At 46.3% G+C, this 20,323-nt stretch overlaps 1 protein-coding gene across 5 annotated transcripts in view; it reads left to right on the plus strand.

Annotated features, from left to right (window-relative positions):
- ARHGAP23 (Rho GTPase activating protein 23) overlaps nt 1-20,323 on the plus strand; it is a 635,536-nt gene that overhangs the window by 517,285 nt on the left and 97,928 nt on the right. For all 5 annotated transcript variants that reach the window (XM_069634667.1, XM_069634666.1, XM_069634669.1 and 2 more), the window contains 2 exons: nt 10,350-10,505; nt 12,044-12,155. In XM_069634667.1, the coding sequence (XP_069490768.1) occupies nt 10,350-10,505; nt 12,044-12,155 (268 nt within the window). The remainder of the gene's footprint in view (nt 1-10,349; nt 10,506-12,043; nt 12,156-20,323) is intronic.

Here is a 20,323-nt window from a genome sequence, read left to right on the forward strand (position 1 = left end):
TATCTGTTTGGGAACTATATACTCACACTACTCCTCATGCTACCTCATGTCAGAAAAAATACAATCTGAGGGCTGAGTGATCTACACGCGTGGGGGGATCATGGATTCAGGGGACGTCACAATAGGGATAGTATTACTGGCACGCCCTATTTCGATGCCCGTTTTCGAGTTTCAAAAAACTGTAATACTCTGCAGCTTCCACTAGATGTTGGCGTATGCATAGCATGTGAATCTAAGCAGATACAAGCACCAGAAAAACGATTACGGTGTGAAATGTATTCCTTCATGTTGCTTTGAATGTTTATATTTTTCAGTGTGAGGGTTAGTTTTGTGCATGCTAAGGGGTTTCCCATAGATCTTAGAATAGGTAGGTAGGGTTTCTCCTGGTAGAGTAGGTTAAGGTAGAGGTTCTTTTATAATTTTGTGTACAATAAAATAACAAATCCTGAGAAACTAAAAGTCCTGAGCCTCACATTATCTGAGCCTCACATTATTCACGCCTTACAGTTTGTGACTTGGCAAAGCGTTGTTCCTTGTACAATTCCACACAGTTTCACCAATCTGCACCAACATTCGCATATTTACCTGTTAGGACCATCCACATATTACTAGCTATATGTCATTTGGACACCCCACACCTTTTCCTGGAATTCAGCATTTTCACACATGAGATGGTTGCCTGAAATCAGCGAAACATCTATGTAGTCGTAGAAGGACCGGTCCTGACACGAGGAACAAAACACGAGGTCCAGGCACTACGATGCACGGTTTCCAAGATATTTGCACATCAATTAACTGCACCATGCCAGGGTGAGGCGACAGGTGGGGAGACAGCACAGAATGTCCCAGTGTGCAGCAGCACAACAACTCTCGCCTCCCCCCAACGTATGCTCCGGGGTATGTCAGCCAGCCACACACGTCCATTCTCAGTGCAGTTTGCAAAGCACATCAAGCAATAAGCGAGTCGGAACAGCAAACTACAGGATCAGTGTTATCATGTCTGTCTACAAAACCCCTTTGGAGAACGGGTACTTCTGCTACTCTGGTAATAAATCTTATTCAAAATGTCATCAAAGAGCCAGCGTTTTTTTCTGACCCTCCACAGTACACATCCACTAATGTACATGTCGTTGTATTGTTGGCATATTTATAGACCAGGAAATCTATTTATTTCAAATACCAGGTATGGAAACATTTCTAGAACTTTTAAAATGAGTGACAGTGCCAATAAGAATACTAGCACCAGTTTGGGATTTAAAAGAAGTATCGGGCAGGCATTTGTCCCCTGCATTTGAATCTGTTCATGCATGCCCCAAATAATCCACCTACGTTGCCTTTATGCTACTACATAGAGAATAGGGTCACTACAGGTCTTGTCTATTGATTAACCATTTATTTAAACATTTTAATTTCGAATGGGCGTTTTAAATTTCAGAGAAATTTACAGTTACACAAAGGACATATTCAATCAGTTTTACTAGAGGTCTAAAGAACTGCAGCATCTAGTTCTGTACAAATATTTAGTGAGACCTTTTGTATAGGCATTCAGCCAAGACAAGATTATTTAACTGGATAAACAATTTTTTAAACAACTGTTTCTAAGCACCTCCACTTGAAGGGGTTAAAACACTACTTCAAAATCTATGCACAAACCAGAAGAAGGACTTGAACTTGAGGACAGAATTTAAACTCGGGGTCTCAATGACCCTATTGCTAACTAAACTAAGGTGCTCGTCGATAGTCCAAAATGAAAATAGTCCTTGGTTCAAACCTGTTCACTAAACTGGCCCTACCACTTAGAAAAATGTAAAAGAAAAATAGGTTGAGTGCCATGCATGCTGGGTTTTCCACCAAAATTCCTCTCGGGCATCCCAGGAACTTCTCTTGGGTCTGGATCCAATAATTTTCAGTTGATAACAGTTCTCCTCAAAAACTGTTCTTGGCTATAAAGATTCCTCAAAAGTTTCCCTAAAGTTCGAACAAAAGTCTCAAGTCCCTGAAAACATAAAATGCCCAAACTTCTTTAGATGAATGGATATTTCCCTGATCCCTCTCCACCACCTTAGTTAATCTCTCCCCACTTTGATCAACTATTGGGCACTTCTGTACTTCTCTGGTATCTGCTCTTTAATTTGCTTATTAGGCCCCTGTTGAGCCATTGAGGTTTTTCTGTCTGATTGCTCTTTTTAACTCTCTGGGGTTTTGGTGACCCGCTCTCTGCCCGTCTCTGAGCTCTCGTTAATCCCTGTGACCTTTCTGGAGGTTTGTACTGCTCTGGTTTCCAACCCTTCTTATCTTGTGTTCCCTCTCTTCTTGGCTCCTTGTGACCTTTGAATGGGGTTAGGGAAGACCTTCCCTCTCTTCCACTTATTCGTCCCTCTACTCCCTCTGTCCTGGGCAACCCATGTACCTGCTGTGTTGTGGGGTTTGCTCCAGTGAGGGTCTGTCAGCGGCGGTAAAGGGTGGCATTGGTGAGCCCGACCAAGTATGGTTGATTCTTAAGTGTGCTCTGTGAGCTGGTCCTCATTAATCCTGTTCCACAGTGGTTCTGAGGTGGCTTGCGCTGGTCCGAGTGTGCCTGCAGAAGTCCTAAGGTGCGGGGTGCATTACTGCAAGGTCTTGGCTCAGACAGTTGAGGCATTAAGCTTTTGTTGGCCCCAACCCCAAAGGCTGTGTGGAGGGATCCAAGACCATGCTAGTGACAGCTGGTGGGCCTGCCGAACCAGCTGCAAGTTGGGTGGTGTCCTTGCTGGTTGCTGCACTGGGCTGTGGCTGGCCCTGAGGCGACTGCTGGTGGCTTGGTGCCTGAGCAGGACCACCCAGAGATGCGGCTAGGTCGCTGCATGGCTGGCCCGGATGGAGGCGCTTGGGGCAGAGGAGTGCCAGCCTCGGAAGACCATCTGACATGAGGCAAGTAGGAAGAGCCTGTGGCCGACATCGACAGTGCCGGCTCCTGGAGTGACAGGGATCATGTGGTTGAAGGCGAGTGGTAGCATATTGATGGAAGGCTGCCTTGAAAGGTATGATCTGGAAGCTCAGCTGAAGTCGGTTTCTACCAAGAATGAAGATTTGGAGGGTCCGGCCCACAGAAACAACATCAGACTTGTTGATATACGAGAAACGTGGGGCCAGTCCAAGATGGAGGAATTTGTTGAGTCCCTCTGCAGAGCTGTCTTTGGTGAGACTGGTCTTTCCTCTTTGTTTGTGGTCGAGAGGGCGCACTGAATTCCAGCATCACGTCCTGTGCCAGGGACGCCCCCACACCCCATTATAGCACGTCTCTTGAACTACTGGGATTGTGATACCATTGTTCGCTTGGCAAGGCAGAAGGGGGAGCTGCATTGCGATGGTGATAAATTCCAAGTGTTCCCGGATTTCTCGGCAACTGTGCAGGCATCTAGGAGATCTTTCGTGCAGGTCAAACGCAGACTTTGTGATAATAATGTACAGTATTCCATGCTTTTCCCTGCAAAGCTCTGGGTCCAGTTTGAAGGGAAGACCCAATTCTTCATGTATCTGGAGTCTGTTTTCACCTTCCTTTACAGGATTGACATAGCGGCTTGTCAAAACCATAATGCCAGGAATCATGGCCTGGAGGGTCAGGAGGACCCCTGAATACCGGACTCTGGATGCTGCACACTTGATTCTACATTGTGAGCGAACCTTATCCTGCAGACTGGGCCACCATGTGTCTGCCCTGGGTTTCATGGTCATCATGTTTTGGTTAGCACCCGCTTGCACTGGGTTGGGAACTAGTGCCCTTAGCTCAACACTAATTCTATGTAAGTATTTGGGGGATATTTGGGAGGGTGAATTTCTGGTGGTTTGGGGTTGGGTGGGAGGTGGGGAACTTCGTGTTTTGGATTTGGGGTGTTGGTTTCTGAAGCATTTACAGTGACTGGTATATAAGGCCTGGCAACTTTCTGAAATATTCGGTTGAAAGGTTGTGGTTACATATTGGGATCCTATAGCCCTGTGGGATGGCTTTTAAAGTAGGTATGTGGAGTATAAGGGGAGGAAATCAACCTTCTAAGGTTAGGAAGGTCCTGCGATACTTGCGCAGGTATAAGGTGGACATTGCCGTCGTCCAGGAGACTCATCTCACAGCTTCCTCATGAGTCTCGCTGAGACTCTCACTGCGGTTGTCATAGTTACTATTCCTCATACTCATCTTATGCAAGGGTGTAGCGATATTGATTAACAAGGCTGTTAAATTTCAATTGTTACCCATCACAAAGGATGCAGTGGGGAGGGCCTTGATGTTCTGTAGTGTACTGGAAGCGGTTAAAGAGATGCTGGTTAATACAAATGGGACAAATGGGGATTGTGCCAACTTTTTTGAGTGGATGTTGGTTAATCTTGCCGGGTGTTATTATTCCACCATTGTGTGGGGTGGGGGCCTGAATGTGGTGGATGATCCGGTTTGTGATACATCTGGTGGTAACTGGGTTCCCATTTCAAGGCGTGTAGGCAAATCCTGGATATCTGTGAGACCTATAATTTGGTGTGTGTGTGGGAGATGCAACACTGGAATGTTCGTAACTATACTTTTCACTCCTGGGTGCATGGATCTAGTTCCAGATTTGATTACATGTTGGTGTCCTGCAATGGGGTGGAACGGGGGTCTCACTGGGTAGTTGTCAAGTTCTCCCCTGAACTCTGTCCGGCCATTCTCCGGTTGTTTCGGAATGTGGGATTGCTAAAATCAAATGGGAATGCACGCCTGGCGTTTTAGTCTGATGCGCTGGCGGACACTGTGTTCACTCGGAAAATTCATGATGAAATTGTGTCATTCTTCAAGTATAAAGTTGGCTATGTCTCCTCATTAGGGTTGTCGGCATGGCCGAGGAAAAGGGATACTGCCTTTGATAAGGGGAGAACTAGCGACAAGTAGGGAGGTCAAATTCCTTGGTAGGGGCCACTCGGTGCGACAGTACAGTAACGGACAAAAACCTGGGACATTGCTGGCCAGGTTGGTGGCAGCTGACAGAAGACCTCCGCATATCGAGATTATTAGAGATACCCACGGGACACCTCTCTGAGCAGAAAGACATTACAGCAACATTCTGGGAATTTTATGGGCGCCTGTATGCCTCTAGATATGAACGGTATGAGGCAAGTTAGCAGCAATATCTGGACGACATTTAATTGTATTGGATGAAGAGGTTCTCAGTCAAGAGGTGTCGTTGGAGATTTTGGCTGTTCTCAAGGGGCTTCCTGGGTCTAAGTCTCCCGGCCCAATGGCAATTTCCGGGGAGTTTTATAGAGCCTCCTTGCTCCCATGCTGTTGCGGGTATAAACCGAATGTCTTTAGCAGGGGCCTATGCCCTGACCATTGCATAAAGTCAATGCTATTCTATTGCATAAAAAGGGGAAGCCGCCCGAGGATTGTGCCTTCTATCGGCCGATATCCTAATAGTAAGATCACTGCCAAGGTTCTGGCCAATCTGCTCAACCCCATGATGCCTGGGCTGGTGATGGCAGACCAGTCATTTTGAATAACTGGCAGGAACACGACATATGGCCTGTGCTACTTTTTGCGGTCCTATCTGCATTGGCGACACAGTCAAAGGCAGTAGCAGTGCTGTTGGATGCTGAAAAGGCATTCGGCTCAGTCGAATGGCCCTACCTGTTTTCATTTCTGGGTGCTTGATTAGTTTCCCTGGTATCACTGCTTTATACTGCCCCAATGGCAAGGATTGTGGTGGGGTGTCACTGATCTGAGGCCATAAGGATGGAATGAAGGACAAGACAGGGTTGTCTCTTGCCCCACTCCTTTTTGCTCTTGCAATGGAGCCCTCGGCGGCTACCCTAAGTGAACTGCATATTCAGCTGGGCCTACAGCTTTGTCCACACCGATTGATTATTTCTGTATATGCCGACGATGTGGCTTTATTTCTCAGCGACCCTGTCCATAATTTATCTCAGGTGCTGCATCAAGTATTGAAGTTTGGGCAGTTCTCTAGGCTCCGGGCCAAGGGTTAACCAAAGCAAATCTGTGATTTTCCCACTCACTGACGGGACTGTGGCATTTTAAGATGACTTTTGGTTCACGTGGGAGTCCATCAGTGTTCGGTATTTGGGTGTAGAGATTTTACAGGACCAGTCCAACCTGTTCCGGGATAATTATGGGAGAGCCATTAGCTCTCTTCATGACCTGGTGGCAAGATGGCACTCCCTTCCGCTTACCCTGAAGAGCTGCATTTCTATTGTGAAAATGATCATTTTGCCCATATTTCTTTCTGTTTCTCAACATTCCTTTGTTTCATTCCACTGGCGTCTTGCTCTGCTTGTGTGGGATTGTTTTAGATTTGATCTGGGCTGGGAAACAAGCCAGGGTAGCCTACATCACGTTAACACAACCCTACGAGAAAGGGGGCTTGGTCTTGCCAGGCTTGGAACAGTATTATTGGGTGGCGCAGGCACATAATCTGGTGTTTTGTTACTCCACATACCTCATCCAGCCTCACATCCAGGTGAAAAGGGCACTGGCTACCCCAATCTCCTATGTTGTATGATCCTGGGTGCTTTAAGGGCAGTGGCATTGGCATTGTCACTTCATATTCACAGCTGCTTCCGATCAGACATGAAGAAGACCTTTTAAAGTGGGTGGGAAACCTGGTATACTAAACGTAGGTGGCTTTTTTTGTAGAGGATTCATTCATATCACTACAACAGGCGAAGGACAGGGGTGGGTCCACCTCTCAGGACATGTTTTTGTATTTTTGTGTGTCGATTGTTAAGGCCGCGTTTCCCCCACTCCCACAGCAGCCCACTTCATGTGCATTACTGCATGGCTTGATACAGTCACAAGGGGAGGGCCATCTTGTCTCCCGGTTGTATCGCAGTTTTATGGATGATATCCCATGGGAAAGTGATGCATCTAGGCTGCGCCGGGTGAGAGATCCTGGTAAGGAAATGGCAAGTGATGACTGGCGGTATGTGATGAGTCAAGCCCAAAGGGTATCCTTAAATTCTAAGTTTAAGTTGATTCACTTCAACTTTGTGCATCAGGTGTACCATACCCTGGTAAAGCTCCATAGACACTTCCCGTCCACCCCTGACACGTGCGCCAGATGGAGCTTCAGTCCGGCCGACTTTATGCACTTGGCCTGGCAATGTCCACATATATCCCGATACTGGAGGGACGTGCTGTCCATGATTTCACTCATTATTGGTGAACAGCTCGATCAGGATCCTATGGTGGCACTGTTGGGATGCACAAGACGCCTACCTCTGGTGGCTTGGCGTTTGACTGTCCTGCTCCTGGTGGTGGCCCGTTGACAGGCTTCTATGTCCTGGTGGAAGGCCCCCCATCCAGCATGCAAATTTGGTTGAAAGACGTGGCATATTGTCATAAGAAGACAGAATTCATCCATACTATGCCCTTGCATGCCCGTCCACCAGAGGTGTGGGCACCATGTGTGCAATATTTGCTTAATACAGAGGAATAATTGTGTTGTACTTGAATATTTACCGCCTCTCTTGGTTTGTATGATGCCTTTTGAGTGATGTTTTAAGATTAATATGGGTCACTCTTCTGTTGCCAGGATGTTGTTTTTCTTTTTTGTTGCAAAATCAATCCATAAATGTTTTTGAAGTCATCAGCGATAGCATTCTCCACGGCTTGCCGCTCTTTCACACTGGGTACTAGCGGTTTTCACCTTACGCTCGTCTCGGCATTCTCTCGCTGGTTATCTCTCGGGTGGAGAGCGGTGGACCCAGTCCTCCCTTCGTTCCCGGATTCTGGGGCTGTTTGCGGGCTCCAGGCCCATCACATCCTCTATGTGGTCGCACCTCCAAGTACGGTCCTCTTTACGCTCTGCCACTCAGGCGCCACACTCTGCTTTATTTGGTGGGGGTATCTCATTCAGGCATCTGCTTCCTCTCTCTCACTCAAGCCAGCTCCTCTGGTTTGCACGACTCTGCCCCTCGCTGACATTCTCATGTCGGAGGTTCACCTCAGCATATGGTTCCTCCTTCTCTGTGCAAGGGTTGTTGGCCCTTTATTCTCGCTCCGATATTCAAAAGGGTCGGATTGTTCTCCAATGGCTGTCAAGCATGTAGAAAGTTCAGCACTACCTTGAGCCAAAAACATGGAGCTAATGTCACTCTTTCTCACTCCCATGTAGGCAGATACTACTTTAGGTCTAGGGAGTTTCCCCTCGATAACGGGAGCCCTTGTCCCCTGAAGGAGAGTCACTCCCAGTGAGGTTGCACTTTCCTAAACCCCTAGGGAGGGTTTTGCTGAGCGGGCTCACCTTCCTAGCCTCAAAGGGTGTGGCTCGAACCCAGGGAAGAAGGGACGGATTCCTGAGATTCGTCACAATACTCGCACATCAACGCTTTCATACACTGTAGGCTAATAAAATGCTCAAAGTGGGCCATTGTGAAACATTCTGATATTGGAGACATATAAAACACACCCATTGTCGATGCCCACAATTTAAACTTTAACACAATAATATATTTCTGAATCCATTCGCCGGATGGTAGTATTTTGCACAGGCTACAAGCTGTAAACCTATTAAGTACATATTGTCTTTGTTTATATGCCTGCCTTGATCTAAGAAACTCATGTCATGGTCTACAGGGGTCTCCCAAATATGGCTCTCCAGTTCTTTTGGACTATGACTCCCATGATCCCTCATCATTGACTATGCTGGCTGCAGCTGATGGGACTTTTAGACCAAAACATCTAGAGAGCCAAGTGTGCCAGACATCGTGTCTAGTACGACCATAGGAAGCTAATGTTTGTGAAGAAAGGCCATTATTAAATGAGTTGGTTAAAGCCAGTGGGCTCTTCTCCTGCAGTAGATGCACTCAAAAATATGTGCTTGTAAACTATATGCCCTTTTCAGGGGCTCCTCTGCCTTGTGAAATGTTTATTCTGTGGGAGGTGCCATTTGTATCCTTGATTACTGCCAGAGTCTTGGTCTGGTGCCTCCTCCATACTAGGTCTTTCGAAGTACCATTGAATTGCAGTTCTTTAAACCGTTAGGACTGCAGAGCAATTACCTGTCCAAAATGACAGCATTTCTCTACACCCGTGTGGTTTCATTTCATGCTTGTTCCTTTTGGATATACCAAGCCAGAGTAGGCAGGTGCTTAGGTATAGGAACAGCACAACCGCAGTGCCTAGCAGATTTCTGATTAAAATGTCTGTCTCTGTCTTCATTAAAGCAGTGCAGGCCCCCGAAATAGAGGCGTGCGGTGCCAGTGCCTGCTCTGATCTTACTGGTAGACTTTGTTTGAAGAGGAGGAGGAGAACGCTTTTCAAATGTTGTTTAGAGTTAAAGCTGTTCATACATTGCATTCCGAATCTGACTTTGTTTCCATTTTGCCAAACCTTCACGGCCTAATCTCTTGAACAGGATGTGCTTTGACGGGATTGATGTGTGTGTTATTGCTATTATGTATCACTTTTTCAGATTAATTGTGTGAACCAAAAGGATTTTTTCGGAATGGCATCTAATGTGTACATTAGAAGGTCTTGCGCTTTCCTGAGTTTCTGGTCCCTTGGATCAAATGATGCCCTGGCTTTCACAGTCGCCGGGCTCGGCCTGGTCTTTCTTCCACGTCTTTTTATTGGAATGTGAAGAATGATTTTCCTCTTTTTCTGTTTGTGTTCTTTCGAGTTCATTTCCCTCAAATTCCTAATTTGACAGCGGGGAGCCATTATCTATTGACATACACGTAAGCGGCGCCTGCTGCCAAATTTCCGTCATTTGGACGGCAGAGTGCAAAAGTGCAGGGCAAAAGGTGGCGTATACTTGTGTACGGTGCCTTTTTCCCTGCACTTTTGCACTCTGCTGAACAAAGTGAGTACTCACTGTTTACTTTTAACTATGTGCTCCCAATTACAATTAAACGCTGTCCGACATACTCGCATGTAAGCAGTGTTCACAATTCAAATAAGCGCACTGTTTAATTGGAATTGTACACACTGGCAGCATGTACAATGGATCCCTATACGGCTCGACTGCTTTATGCTGGTGCATGAAGCTGGCAGACAGCAGAGGGATCGCCAACATGTGTGCAGGCATGAGAATCCATGCTGGCCCAAATGCTTTAGCATTTGTATGGTGGAGGGCAAGGGAGGTGGTGGAAACCCAAGTTGCGTTCCGCCTCTCCTCTCCACTGTATAAATGAGTGAAAATGAGCCATGGCGTGACTGTAAGGTGTTCAAGCCTTACTCAAGGCTTGTACAGCTTCATTTACGCTGCGGCTCATTGGAACATGAGCTCCTTTGTGTTTGATGATGCAAAAGTTCTGATGTTGGACTGTATTGTGTGCCACAGACTAGTTTGGGTAATAGCTTTGTCATGTATTTTTCTTGCATGTACTAGATGAACCTACGAGTCCCAGTATTGACGTCAAGGCCCGGCACATTGCAGCCTCGTCCGTCGTATCCAGTGCAATGAATTCGGCTCCTGTCCTCATGACCAGCCCAACTTCTCCAACCTTCACCTTCTGCATCAACCGGCATTACTCCCAGGACTGTAGTAAGTGTGTCCCAGGTTCTGTGGCATGCACCCTTCCCACACACCTGGAGCTCCCTCCACTAATTAAGTGGTTTTATTTGCCATAGCAAGTTGCAGCTTGCCTCAACCAATCGCCCCCCGCCCCTGTAATCAAATCCTGCTCTAACCAGAATTCCGGTGAACAATCTTTCAAGGCCCAGTTCTTCCACATCCAGGATGCCAGGGCCTGCCCTGTATCGTCCAACCCTCCAACAACAATCTTTCCTGCAACTACAACACCAATGCCTGTCCCTGGCCCAGTTGTGCCATACCCAGCTTTCTTATGTGCAATTCTGCTATACCCCGTCCAGCCATACCCAACACTACCACAGCCAACCCTTCCACGACTGTTTGCACCCTGTCCCACATTGCCACGCCAACTCAGTATAACCACATTCAGGCCTGCCAAACCATGCTCTGTCACGCTAATCCCCTTTCCATTCTGCTTTGCCATGTTTTCATGCACGTAATGTTTTCACGCTTAATTCTGGACCTTCCAAGCCTGCCACAGTCAGCCCTGCAACCTTTCAAACCCGCCATTCCAGTCTGGCTGTTCACAGGTCTCCCATGCCTATTCTTGCCTCCTGAAATACCATCCTACAACCTGCCTGCTTTTCACCTCTCCTCTGCTATGAATAATCCTGCAACACCTATGGCTCGCATTCTTCTTCTTGCCTCTCCCTCTCCTGCAATAACCAGTCCTCAATTCACATGCGCCAACTCTCAGTGTATGAAACCACTCAACATCCCACATTGTTCCTTAGGCAAAAGAATTGTCAATATGCAAGGTCAAGTGGTCTTGTACAGGGCAACGTCTACCATGTTGGTAGCCTCTCTGTGCATAATATATCCAAGCCACAAAAAACCCACAGGTGACAATGGTTTTCCATTGATCCAAAAAACAGGGCTGTATCAAATCCCACTGCACACAATTCCTCTGCACCAAATCCCAGTGTAAATGATTCCACAGTCCATCACTTAACGTTGCTGCACTCAATCCCACATCAACTAATCACAAATCACTCTGATACACCACACCAAAATCACTGAACCCAAGCCTACATCATCTAATCCCATGGCACCCAATAACACTACAGATTATATCAGTTTTTCATACACAGATTCATGTTGGATTTATGCACTGTAATATCAGCTGTTACTACCCAATTTAATAGAACGCAGTGTATCATCTGATACCACTGCATCCAACCCTTCAGCATCAAACCACACAGCACTCGATTCCGGGCCAGCTGATCCCATTGTACTTGATCCTTTTGCAAACTATGCATTGCATGTGTCCCATTGCACACAAAACAATTGCACCAAATACCCTAGCACCAAATTGAAGTGTCACTTTCTTTTACCATAAATGGACAGTGCTGTGTGTCATGCAGACTGCCTAGTAAATGCAGTTCAGACTGTGGAAACGAGCAGAACACATCAACCAAGAAATGCTTGTTTGTTATCTGTCATTCGGGCCTAACTTTCATTTTTTGGTTCCTTCTTTCATTGTTATCCAGGCAGTATAAGGGCCAGCCGCCGCTCCTCTTACCTCTTGGCTATCACCACTGAACGCTCAAAATCCTGTGACGATGGACTCAACACTTTTCGGGATGATGGCAAGCTTCTGAGGTAGGTGGGACAGGAGTCGGTGCCTCAGGGATGTTTTGCACTAAAAGAAGGGGCTCTGGGACATGTACACAGGGGGTCTACATCTGTGCAAAGGGAGGTATCATAGCAGAACATGGACAACATATACAGACATTATATTAGTCTATGCACAGGGATGTCTTGTAACAGGAACTGCAAGAAATGTGCTGGGAAAAGCTATCCTACCGTAGGGCCGCCAAGAAATACAAAGGGTCTATATCCATCTTCAGTGGTCTAATTTCAGGGCCTGTGGGACAAGTGGAGAGGCCATCTTTATTTTTGCTCAGAGATCTTCAGAGCATGGCATGTACTAAATAGTGAGATGAAAATCGTATGCTGTGTCGAGCTGATGCACCAAGTCCGCACTGGTCCTCCAATTTTTAAATATGTAGATAAAGACATTTTAAATAAAACAAAAAATAATAAAATAATTTTAAAAAGAAGAATTCTGCATGTCACATTTAGTCATTTCAATTCATGATGGAAAGTCATGTGCACATTTAGTATTTTATGTGTTTTGATGTATCGCAGCTGGTGCAAGTTTCCCACACAACTGTGCTTTTTCACGGCCTAATGAAAATATGACTGCATTGATAGTTCTGTTGGGACAAAATTGAAACAGAGCAAACTAAACGATTACAACTCAAGATTGTAGAATCTTGTATTGCTAAACACCTCATTTACTGTGGAAAATAGCATCTGTTAAGGCAAATGTTGTTTCACCTGTCAAGAAAGTACTACCCAAGTGCTCATAGGGTTCCTGATTATGATGTTACTCTTAAATTAACCAAAACAAATCTTCACCTCTTAGGTTGTGCAAATATAAAATGGGGGTGTACCTAATGTGCAATTAATTGATACTTCTGTAGGGGTGGTTTCTTGAGAGTTTAATGCTATGTTCTCATTTCAGAAACCACTTGATTCTGTGATTGAACAGATTTTGACATGAACAATAAAATGAATTCAAGTAGGAATAGGTGATTTAAAGAAAGGTAGCTCATGTGGTTATTCGAGTACCCAGAAGTGGCAATTATAAACAAGCTTTCAGTAGCGCACAATCTCACTTGTATACTTTGCAATAGGATGCACTGTTACAGCTATGATGAGAGTGGTTACCCAGGCTCTAGGGAGTGACAAAATATAAGGCAAACTGTTTACGAATGCTTGCCTCGTGGATTGTGTACTTGCTTTTGAAGGAGGTCCGTATATAACGCACTGTCCTATCAAACATATCCACTCACCAAATCTTTAAAAGGAGTTGCTTGTGTCTGATGTGAAACGATAAAGGCTAGAGGAGCGTTTCCCTGCAATATCAAGGGTTTATACAGAGAGCTCAGTTACCTTTGAGTGTTTTGGCTGTGTGGGGTGGTTTGTGGACTATGTCTGAGCTTGAGCGTGTGTTTGTGTGGAGGGGGACCCACATAAGTTAGGGAAAGTCTTGTTTGTGCCTTGTGGTGATACTGGCCATGGCGCTTCTTGCAAGTTTCGTGTTGAGATGTAATTTAATTTACAGTAAAGAGACTGAGAAGTTTAGTAGGATGCAGTTTAGGTACCAAAGAGAAGCAAACGTGTAGAGTGCAATCATGGTGCAGTACTTCCACTAGGAACAATACATTGATGGCAGTAATCAAACAAAGAGAATTGGAACCCACTGTGGTAGTTACCAGACTATGAACTCCGAGTGCAACTAGGCGGGGCTAGAATATCACAGTGCAAATCATCAAAATTGAGCTACACGGTTTAATTAGACCTCACAATGCAAGCCATAAGAATATATAACACTTAAGGTACAAATAGCAAAATTAGAACTTTCAGTGCAAATTAGCAGAATCAGGACTTCACAGTGCAAATTCACAGGCGCAGAGTCTCACAGTGCAATCAAACTTCACTGTGCAAACCAGCAGAAATAGAACCCAAGATGCAAACTGGCCGTAGTAAATGATTTCAGTAAGGATCTATTCTGGAGAGCGGGCGAGGGGGTATTTTACTGCATATTCACTTAGTGTATCCGGTATGGTTGCTGTGCAGTGCATTAGACACCAGGCTCACAGGCATTACCCTTAACCACTACCCTTCGCAGGAGAGATGGCGGGTCACATGACTAGGGTGGCCCAATCACTGATCGCAAGTCTGCAGGTGTATCGTGGCACATGATTTGAAGTGTGGTGAAGCTATTTTTCAAAAACACTGCCCCCAAAGTAAACTAAATAAGAAAAGCACGGAAAGAATCTCCTCTCCCCACAGTTCTCTCTCCTCCCCCGTTATGTGGCTTCCATGACAGCTTGTGGGGTTAATAGCATGCACTTTTTCATGTATGTTGATGACACTCCATTTCTTTCGTGGTTAGATGGTGACCGCAATACCATCTAACAAACAAAGGGAGGTGTGAGAAACCAAAGGGCACTTGTCATCCAGGTGGCCAGGACACGGGTATCGCTTTTGGATCCAGTTCCTATGGGTGGACCAGTGCGAGAGGATCAACTGGGTGAGGGGTCTTCGGGAACTGGGGCTCGGATAGCCGATGGCAAGACGTGTTATTCCCACCTTTTTTGTTCATCTACCCCATCCTATTTTTTTCAAAATAAAACGTTATTGGCATTTTATTCAAAACAGCACAGGTCAACTACAACCAACAAATTGGTTACTCCTGTAACCAACAAATTGAAGCCCTACCCCCTCTTACAGCTGAGTTCAATTGTCCCTACAAAGTTTGAAACAGAGGATGGTACCCACTTACCGACCTAATGTCTCAGAGGTACGCTTGTACGTGAATCAGAAGAGTCCTTCCCAGAATGCTCATAGTTCGCCCATTGTCCAAGGGTGCTCCATTGCAGTGTCGATCTCCTCTCTTGGTGAGCACCCCTTCCTCACCTCCCAGCCCTCTCCCTTCCCCATGAGCCACATACTTAAAAAAATAAAATAAAAAAAGGCAACCCAAAACATTCAATGTCAGACCTGGACTCATCCAGGAGGTGAGTGAGGTACTCCATATCGTATATAGCACAAGTCTTTAATAACCATTCCTTTTCCACCGGCATTCGTAGACTTTTCCACCGCTGGACCAGGCAGCATCTGGCCGAGACCTACATGACCTGAAACATGTGCCCCCTTTCTTGTTCCGGCTCCTCTCCCTTGTGTACCCCAAAAAGGATAAGCCATGGTGAGAATTCCCTCTGAATCCCGTCTACCCTTTTATCCATGACAGGACCTCCCTCCAATACGCCTTCTCCCTTGCACAGCCCCACCACATGTGGATGTAATCCCCTTTTTCTCGATGGCACTTCCAACAGCTAGAATCGTATCGCTCTCTCATTCACACAATTCTCGTTGGAGGGTAGTGCCATCTATGGGAGTAACTTCGGCGCCTGGGGTCTATATTGGAGCGAAGTCGTTGAGTGGTTAGCCCGCCTGCACATCTGAGCCCCTAGGAGGTCTCAAATGTCCCTACCCAAGTCCTGCCCCCAATTGGTTCTGGATGGAGGGGGCTCTTGTGGGCTTGCCAAGAGGATCCTTCTGTACAGCTCAGCTATCAGCCCTCTGGAACCCCTCTACGTGATAAGGAATTTTTCAAAACTCGTCAGCTCCCTCCTTAGATTTTCCCCCCACCAGTCCTCTAACAAAACCCGATTTGTGCAACTGAAGGGGAACAGCGACAGGTTACGGAGACCTAGGGCCTCCTTCAGCTTCCCCAAGGAGATGAGTGTCCTCTTCCCACATTTGACCCGCTCTGCTTAAACATGCCTCGTACCAGGGCTGGAAGGCCAGTGGCTCCGTGATCCCATCCCTCAGCGGGGGGCCCAGCTACAGCTCAAAGGTGACGGCCACATCGTGAGCCACCTATTGTCTCCCCCTTCCCTCCATATAGACCACAGAACCTCCAGGACCGGGTGATTGAAAACTCTCCTCGGGATACGGGCCCCCCAAGACCCACAGCCATTCATCCAGCGTGACCAGCACTAGTACCGCTTTGTCAATTGCCACCCATTGCTTCCCTGAATGCGGGTCAAAGTGATCCAATAGGACCCAGAGCTGGGTCATAGCTACCTTCACGTCTGGAAAAAATGGGGTAGGTATTACTATGGGCAGCATCTGGAATAAGAACAAAATTGTGGGGAGAAGGATCATCTTTATGCGGTTCAAAAGTGGGCCATCCATGAGAGTCCCGAGCCCGACCATTGCTCCATATCTATTTTTATGGCTGACCAGGGAGGATGGGGGGGAGTTCTTGGGGAAGAGGACTTCAAAACGCTGTCACCTGGAACGCAAGGTATCGGAAGGTGTCCTCCTGCATCCTAAATGGGAGCCTTGCCATATATTCTATTTCCCCTTCTGGCAGTCTCCCCGCCACATACCCCGCCGACTTTCCCAAATTGACTTTGAATTCTGATAACCTCCCATAGCGCTCCAGGCTCTCCAACACCAGGGGAATGGAGTGGGACGGTCTGGTAACATAAAGCAAGGCGTCGTCCGCAAAGCGACTCATCTTACAATTAACCCCACCCCCAATCATGATGCCCCTTATACCCTCGTTTTCCCTAACCAACACCGCCCATGCTTTCATCACCAATTCATAGATCAGCGGGGAAAGTGGGCACCCATGGCGTGTGCCCCGTCGCAATGGGAAGGCCTGTGACTCTGTTCAATTTACAACCACCTTGGCCGACGGCTGAGAGTACAGGGCTGGCATCCATCCCCTCCTACCCCATCCTATTTTTTTTAGGATTTTCCGAAGTCCTCCTCTCCCCCTTTTTACACAATGACTGGGCACAGAAAGAGGGTGACTGAGAGTAACCAGACTACCTCTCTCACATCGTACTGGACATGTCCCATTAATCGTGTCAGGCAAAGTCGGCACTTTACCCTAAGTGCATACACCTGATACCAATTAGCTCTCTTCAAACGAATAAAAGGCAATACCTAAAGACAGACTCTGAGCAAGGCAGAAAACAAGATCGAGCAGAACATCCGGGATGAAGGCACACCTACTGGTGATGAGCAACGGACCAGGGGATGAAAGCAGCCGGCCGAAAAAACCTTAAGGCTTCCATACTGGAGGTCGTTGCCTCCGACAGAACGCGAAAGACGTGTGCAGAAGGCCATATCCCACAAGTGAAGATTACATTGTGTGTCAAGGAGGCCAGCAACCCTCCCGGGTGAACGGCAGAGTTGGGGAGTCAAGGTCAAGTCTGTGGTACTAACCTTGACTCGAAAATCAGAAAACGCGAAACAAGAACAAATCGCACACAGTCGGTGAGTTGACAAGCGACCTGAGAGACCGGTGTGTTAAAGTGAATGTAGCAGCAACATCATAGCACAAGTGAAGGATGCACACGTGTGGATGAGACGCAAAGAAAGGCAGATCTGTGAATGAACTTTAAAGTGAAATACAACTGCAAGATCAGCGATATTAATTAATGGAGTGGTCCGGTGAAAGGAAGTAGCCCATTCAACAAAAGTCTCTGTGAAAGGTGCTTTGTTGGAAGCTAAAGGGCGAACAAACAGCAAGAGTGAAAGTAAATGGGGAACGTTGAGTCAAAATGGTCCTACGGTGGTCTGTAAAGAAAGCCACGCACATTTTGAAAGACTTCCACATTCGAAAGTAGTCTGAGCCCTATTGACGGAGACCCGAAGTATATTAAGCTTCGGGAAGGGAACGCCCCTTGCAACTTTGTGTGAACTGTATCGAGAGACATCTGAGCCCAGCAGAGGGAGGACGTGCAAGAACTGTGTGGTGGAAAGTCTGTGCCTGGCAGAGGGGGCCTTTGTGAACAGTTTAGTTGAAACATTATTTTGAAAGTCAAAGAAAGGAACTTTAAATGGAAAGGCCAGGCTGGCGTCGATCCACGATTTTGTTCTGTATTGGAAGCTGAGCCAGAGTGTGTCATCCTGCCTACGTGGATTGCCTTACCTCGTGAGGCCTAACGTGGGGAGGAGAGATGGTTCAGCCACATTATCATTTGGAACTACATTTTCTCCTTTTTACTCTTTGTGTACAAGAGATAGGGCAGGCATTAGGTTTCTGTTAGGATAGGCCATTTTGACTTGCCAGACTCCACTAGAACTGTTTTGTTTCTCGTTTGATGATCGAGACTACTAGTCCCATCTTAGTTAGAATAGGAGTTTCTCCAACCCCAACATTTTCAATAAAGGTTTTACAAATTCTATCCATTGTGTCCGTGTCACTATTTGTTATACCATGCCTTCCCTACAGAGGTAACTCCAAAACATTGTATTCACTCATCTAACTTTATAACGTAATTGGACAATTTTTATCCATACAAATGTATTAAAATAACATGATTCTAAATTGTACAAAATATTCTATAGCAGAAAATGTATCTAAAAACTTCACAAAAAAGTACACATGTGAACCGAATTACGTAATCATTAAACATAGTACTGCAAATAAATGTGTGCAATCCAATTGTCACAAGAAAATCCTAATTCACAAGTCACTACACAAAATTGAACCACAAAACAATTATTCTACAAACAATTGATGCATACAATCATTCTAAATCTACAAAGAAAAAGTCTAGTATTTTTACCTATCAAAAGAAAGAGAAACAGATTGTTGCCTAATGTGAGAAACTTGATGGTGTCTCACTTGCTAGTCCCCGGGGATCTGTTATCCAGGTGGCTAGGACACCACCATTGCTATAGGATCCAGTTCCTGTGGGTGGACCAGTGGGGGAGGATCATCTGGATGAGGGGTCTTCAAGGAGTGGAAGTGGGACGCCGCAGCGTGAGACGCGGTATCTCCTTCCTTATGACATATTTTACCCATCCTGCCCCGCAGGATGTTTAGAAACTCTACCCCCACCCCCTTTCCGACACAAACAGTTTTTCACTATGGACTAACACCAGAGCCGTTTACCTGACATGTCCCAACACAAGGGTCGGGTAGAGTCAGGCAATTGGCAATAACTACACACAACTGATGGCCATTTCCCTACCCCACTGGGATAAAAGGCGGAGTACGAGAGCACACTTTGAGCAAGGGCGAACACACGAGGAAGCAGTCATTCCGGGATGGAAGTTTAAATGAAGGAGAAAAGCAGCGGAATCTGAAAGGACGACGAGGAGGGAACTGCCCTTGCCTTTTTCAACCCAGACCTGCAATGCCTTCGCACAAAAACATAATACCGGGAATCTCAGCTGGCGAGTGGTGTGACAGATGTCAATGGTACATGGGGCCCTCCCGCATTGATAGCCAGGACAGTGAGAATCGCTTGTCGCGGTGGTACCGTTCTTGACTCCAGCTGAAGGAAAGCAAACGAGTTCAGCATAGCGGTTTAGTCGGAAGAACTGATAGTGGACCAGACTGTGTTACCTTAAGGTTGCAGTGGCAACAATTGTGTAAGGAAAAGAAGATAATAGACAAAGGTTTTTTTGTGAACAAACAGGATATTCGGGTTGGAGTGATCGGCACCATGTGGGCGCTCAGTTGAAAAAACTCTTAACGGATACCCCCCTCCCAAACAAGGAGAAAGTAATGAACTGAGAAAACTACAATAACCAAGAGGCCTAGGGGAGGCCAGCGTGAAGTGTCTAAATGGTCATGCAAGGGTCAAATCAAACCACTTGTACACTCGAAAGTCTTTGGCACGTTGTGAAAGTGGGTACGAGACTCAAGAAATTGTGAAGGTGGCGTTTGCACCCGGAAGAGGGGATCACCATGTGGTTTTCGTGAATAAACTACACGATTGTTTGAAAACACATTAAGATTTCCAAATATTATAAGGTGATGAGAAAGCTAGGGGAAGGGAAACCCCGGTTTCTGATGAGAATGTGAAATTGGTAACTGTAGCGAGTGTGAACCCGACTGAGGGGGATGCCAGGAGAAAGCTACGGGAAGTAAATCCTGCATTGTGCTCAAGCCATGTTGAACAGTGTTATTTGGGGCAAATGTGAACCCGACTAAGGGATGCCTACGAACCGGGCTGAACAGTGATACATCCGTGAATATTGTGTCGACAAGCGTGAACCCGACTAAGGGATGTCCACAGTGAATGGTTGGTCTGAGCCTGATTGAGGGAGGCTATTGTTGAAAGCAGGATTGGACCCCAGCTGGGGGGGACCCAGAGGCAAAGAGTAATTTGTTGTTTTGGCATATCAGGCTCTCTGAATCAACAGACTTTCCATGAAAG

Source organism: Ambystoma mexicanum, chromosome 13 (assembly GCF_040938575.1).
Source record: "Ambystoma mexicanum isolate Mex_15411 chromosome 13, UKY_AmexF1_1, whole genome shotgun sequence".
Taxonomy (NCBI): domain Eukaryota; kingdom Metazoa; phylum Chordata; class Amphibia; order Caudata; family Ambystomatidae; genus Ambystoma; species Ambystoma mexicanum.